The 6,000-nt window shown below is 34.6% G+C and overlaps 1 protein-coding gene across 1 annotated transcript in view; it reads left to right on the top strand.

The window, feature by feature from the left end:
- Positions 1–3,352: 3,352 nt before the first annotated feature.
- LOC139129900 (acetylcholinesterase-like) overlaps positions 3,353–6,000 on the top strand; it is a 42,101-nt gene continuing 39,453 nt past the window's right edge. Inside the window, exon 1 of the mRNA XM_070695592.1 lies at positions 3,353–3,744. Within this exon, the coding sequence (XP_070551693.1) occupies positions 3,385–3,744 (360 nt within the window). The 5' untranslated portion in view covers positions 3,353–3,384. The remainder of the gene's footprint in view (positions 3,745–6,000) is intronic.

Below are 6,000 nucleotides of genomic sequence, written 5' to 3'. Positions count from 1 at the left end.
ATAGACTGATCATATTAATTACTTCGGACGAGGCCTCATTTTGTCAATAACGTAACTTACCAGTGATGTTCATCGTCTATGAATTGACTAGCATTGCATCTGCCTCTTAATCAGGTATATTTCGTAACATGCCAGCTTGTAAAAGTTTTACACATTTATATTGTCGACATAATTTTGATTTATGTTGATTAATATGAGATAGTTTTATAAACAAAACTGAAGGTAGAATGCACCTCCCGGACAGATATTCAGAATCTCAATTCTTTACAAAGATTTCACCTTATTTATATAGATTGTATAATTATTCGCATATTTCAAAACACAAATGATTGTTGTTTGCAGATAAAGGGATAATTTTATTTCAAAAATGAAAGAAGTAAGCACGTAGGGATCGATGAACTCCGCTTTTAAATACGACATAGCATAACCTTGTATGGAGTACACGGAAAGAGCACATGACATGACTGTTTGAACAGTGACATGATTAAAGGGGCAGTCCTAAACCCCTGGTTCCAGCATTAGTGGCTGTTTACATTGACTGATTATTTAATTTTTGTCCTTTGTCCCCTTTGAAAATCGTGCACCGTTAGTCTCAGTCAATTTGCTCGAAGATAAAGTCGATAAAGAACCTACCCCTTTAAGGAGAATAGGCCTAATGGTTTCTCTTCTATCCTGTTTGATAAATGTAGATGAATATCATGATAGTATCAAATGAAAATCTGTATAAAAGTGTTGAACCGAAGTCTCTACTTATGTATGTATGTATGTATGTATGTATGTATGTATGTATGTATGTATGTATGTATGTAGTATGTATGTATGTATGTATGTATGTATGTATGTATGTATGTATGTATGTATGTATGTATGTATGTATGTATGTATGTATGTATGTATGTATGTATGTATGTATGTATGTATGTATGTATGTATGTATGTATGTATGTATGTATGTATGTATGTATGTATGTATGTATGTATGTATGTATGTATGTATGTATGTATGTATGTATGTATGTATGTATGTATGTATGTATGTACGAATGAATGTATGTATGTATGTATGTATGTATGTATGTATGTATGTATGTATGTATGTATGTATGTATGTATGTATGTATGTATGTATGTATGTATGTATGTATGTATGTATGTATGTATGTATGTATGTATGTATGTATGTATGTATGTATGTATGTATGTATGTATGTATGTATGTATGTATGTATGTATGTATGTATGTATGTATGTATGTATGTATGTATGTATGTATGTATGTAGTATGTATGTATGTATGTATGTATGTATGTATGTATGTATGTATGTATGTATGTGGTGTATGTATGTGTGTATGTTGTGTGCGGTGTGTATACAGTATACAGAGAGAGAGAGAGAGAGAGAGAGAGAGAGAGAGAGAGAGAGAGAGAGAGAGAGAGAGGAGAGAGAGAGAGAGAGGAGAGAGAGAGAGAGAGAGAGGATGGATGGATGGATGGTTGATGGATAGACCTATTAGATAGATAGACAGACAGACATTCAGATAGACAGACAGACAGACAATTGCATCGGCCTTTAAAGACATTCCTTCCACAATCACGGGGCATGACAACACAGGGGTCATCGCACAAAGTATAGGATCAACGGTGAAGTATCGAAACATTACATATGTCTGAAATCACAATTGCCTGCTAACATCTTTCTGGGCGAACATCGACTCATGAAGCGAACTAATCGGAGTCCTTCTCTCAGATGCAGGGCGATAAGCTGTTCGTCTTTCCATCAGTTATGTCTGCGCGTGCGTACTCGCAGGCCGGCACCAATGTCTACCTGTATCACATGACCCACTGTCCGACGAAATATATATATATATATATATATATATATATATAGAGAGAGAGAGAGAGAGAGAGAGAGAGAGAGAGAGAGAGAGAGAGAGAGAGAGAGAGAGAGAGAGAGAGAGAGAGAGAGATAGATAGATAGTGGAAACCAAACTTGGGCGAAAAGCTACGTATCCGGTGTGCGCCTTATGGAATGATTTCATCCCTAAGCTTCTTAAGCAGACAGGTTAGTCCACAAATCTTGTTAGCTCACATTTGGTATATGTATAAATACAAAAGAGAGCTTATATGGTAAGTCGGCGACGTCTGTGTGTCTGTCTGTCTTTCTGTCTGTCTGTCTTCATGTATTCATGCACGCACGCACGGATGGACGGATGGATACATGAATGCACCTATATATATATGTACGTAACATGTATGTATCTATGTATCTGTACATTATGTGCATGTATCTATTTATGCATGAATGGTGTTTGCATGTATGTACTGTTCGAGTTAGTCGTAATAAATCGAGACTGTTCGAGTTAGTTGTGATTAATCGAGATAGTTTGATAATATAAATCGAGAAATTTACAGGAATAAATTATATCCGATGTTTTAAATTTAATATCTGTAGTCTCTAATCTTAATATTACTGGTAAGACATGTGATAATTATGCAATTATACAACACAGATTCGTGAAATGTGTAAATTGTAATTGATGCATTCCTGAAGATTTTACCTCATCTTTGCTTTCGGTGAATTTCAACTTTTCCTAACAAAAAAGCTTCCTATGCCATGCTTACCTCGTAACGAAACATTCTATCAGAAAAGTCATCAACAAATCGAGTATTTTTCGGCATTATGTACTGATGTACTGTTTGGTCAAAATATCATTTTGAATTCTAACAATAAAGTTATGTGTATATATATATATATATATATATATATATATATATATATATATATATATATATATATATATATATATATGTATATATGCATGAGAATGAAATCTCAGGGTCATATCGCACAAAGAATACAATCAGAAGAAGCGCATCTAAACTTTACCTATGATTATGTCTGCAATTGAAAATTGCTGCCTATCTCTCTCATAAAAGAACTGGAAATTAAGACGTGAAGCCTGAAAAAAGCTTTTAATACTCCAAGGGTTTCACGATGAGTCGACACAAACAACAGACAATAGAAATGCACTGTAAAATGTAGAGCATGAGTAAAACTTTCTCTTTTGCGCATTGTTAGTCTTCTACGGTCTAGGTGTTTCTGAACCAGTCTATATTTATGGTGTGCAAACAATAAATTTTGTTTGAGAATCGTCATTCCGAACGGAGGGGTCGACCTAATTGGTGCGTGCTGTCACTCAAGGGCCATTATGAATTTCCAATGAGTTGGCGGCCTTTTGTATCCCGCAACGAGCTTAAAAAGGGCTGTCGTGCAGGACGGGTTTACCCTGTAACTTATACATATTGTCCAGTCTATCTGTCATGCATGCACATTCCAAATAACAAAGTGTCGAACAGGATCGGTCTGAAAACTTAACGTTCAGCCATGATGCTTTGTCAGAACAGTTTGCTGTTGGTCCTAGGCCTTCTGAACTACGTTTACGCTGATGACCCTCTTGTAGAAGTGAGCACAGGAATGCTGGTCGGCAAATCTGTGGAATTCTCACACGGGGACGCCAATGTCAACCGCACACTGCACGTCTTCATGGGGATACCGTACGCAGAGCCGCCGGTTGGTGACCTCAGATTCCGACCACCCCAGCCAAAAGCCCAATGGTCTGGGATTTACAATGCAACTGACATTGGGTTTGCGTGTATCCAGCAAAACTCTCCTGCTTTCTCGTTGCAAGAACCACAGAGCGAAGATTGTCTATATCTGAATGTATATTCGCCATCATTAACAAACGTAAGTCCGTGTTGCACAGAACTTAGTGAAAATACGCATGTACATATATACATACTGAGAATCTAGGAACTTGTAGTTGTCATTCTACAAGCTGTATCATGCTAAGCAATCAGGAGTTTTTTCATATATATATATATATATAATATATATATATATATATATATATATATATATATATATATATATATATATATATATATAATACAATATGCACATTGTATATATTTTGTGTAATATATATATATATATATATATATATATATATATATATATAATATATATATATATATATATATATCAGTATACACAAAGTCAGGGCTTTTAGATGTAATGGCAGAGACGATGAACACTGCTCCAGATAAGTCAAACGAGTACGTGTGAGAAGAAATCGAGAAAAACTTAAGGTCTCTTTGCAGGCCATGTAGTTCAACAGGTCCTGACCTCTGACGTCACAGTTGCTTGTTGTGCTATTATTGAGTGACTGTGTGCAAAAGGCACCTGGAATGTGCCTATATTCCTATATTCTTTTAAGGTTCCAAGACAAGAAATTGACCTTTTTAAGCTAACAGTTCTCTGGTTAATAAGCTCAGAACCCCCGTAAATTATACATTTTCTGAAAGCCTAGATATAGGGAAACATTTTGGTTGCCATAGTGTCACCATTGTTTACGTAGCTATCAGGTAATTTGTATAACCTTTCAAAAATCGGTTTTCCCTATGTTTTGTTTCAATGCTTTGAGATATAAAGCTGAAATTTGTGTGAATGCAAGCTGTTATAAAGATCTTCCAAATTGTCTCAGAATTTTTATAAACCTTCTAAAACAATTTTTATGCCAGAAAAACTTCCAGAGCGGTGAATTTAACCCTAGTTGATTTCTTAAAAATTGTGCTCCAAAAAAAACTAAGCAAGATATAAAAAATCTGAGACAGTTTTTGAAAGATCATTGTGACAGCTTGCATTCCAGAAAGTTTTAGTCAGATATTTTGGCGTATTGAGACAAAACATAGGGAAAACCGATTTTTGAAAGGTTATGCAAATTACCTGTCACATGATAGCTATGTAAATAATGGTGACACTGTGGTTACCAAAATGTTTCCCTATATCTAGGCTTTCAGAAAATGTATAATTTAAGGGGGTTCTGAGCTTATTAACCACCAGAGAATTGTTAGATTAAAAAGGTAAATTTCTTGTCTTGGAACCTTATAGAGATTTGTTCGATGCAAAATTTTAAAATCACTGAGATACAAGCCTATGACACTGATTTTAGAAGATTATTATTATCATTATTATTATTATTATATAAACTACGTGTAATGGATACAGTTTCACATCGCGGTAATTTGACAAACTTAACAGTGGAAAGTGGAGTTTAGAAATACCTTGGTAAATACTTAAGTCTGAAATCTGTATAAAATGGACATATCAAGCAAAAGTGAGATTCATCTTCAACCCGTTTTACAATAAAGACAAACTCTTTCAGGGCGAATATTATGCATGTATGTATCTGCCTCTATGCGCATAGAGTGAGCAGAAAAACAAAAACGACACAGGGCATTATAAATTTATATATATATATATATATATATATATATATATATATATATATATATATATATATATATATATATATATATATATATATATATATATATGCTTCTGACTGGTAAGTCACAGTGACAAAGAATGTGTCCATCGCTTGTGTAAAATTGAAGTTCAAAGGTAAATCAACTATATCCTGAAAAACTTTCATGACACACTTTTCGCAAATAGCACGAATTTCTTTAATGGTGCCCGCGGAATATTAACATTTTGCCACTGATGTTTCCTCTTATCGCCAGTTTCAACCGACACCATCTCGCATCGTGACTTGGTTAAAGTAATGTTAGTGCTCTTACACTGTATGATCACATACATCACTGAAAACCAAGTCAAAATAATTTACAAGCTGGCACATAATTTGATCATTTAGTTTCCGTGTTCTTGTCTTAAAGTGCTGCTATGTCAAGACCACTGAGTCTCTGCCAATCAAGCTAAATCTCAATCGAGTTAACTCATCTTATACATGGAGCTTTTTATTCAAAGCTTGCATTCAAAATGCTACATGCAAATGCTACACTTTTTGCTCTGAGATCGTAGCCTTGCACTGATTTAAAAGTTAAACTGCATATTAAGAGCAAGCTAGTACACTGTCCTAGTTGGCACCGTTACTATAACAAGTAAAATACACGAAGACTATATCATATCATCATTCATATC

This window comes from Ptychodera flava, chromosome 3 (assembly GCF_041260155.1).
Source record: "Ptychodera flava strain L36383 chromosome 3, AS_Pfla_20210202, whole genome shotgun sequence".
Lineage (NCBI taxonomy): Eukaryota > Metazoa > Hemichordata > Enteropneusta > Ptychoderidae > Ptychodera > Ptychodera flava.
The sequence above is the reverse complement of the archived record's forward strand: the minus strand, read 5'-3'. Positions and strand labels throughout refer to the sequence as shown.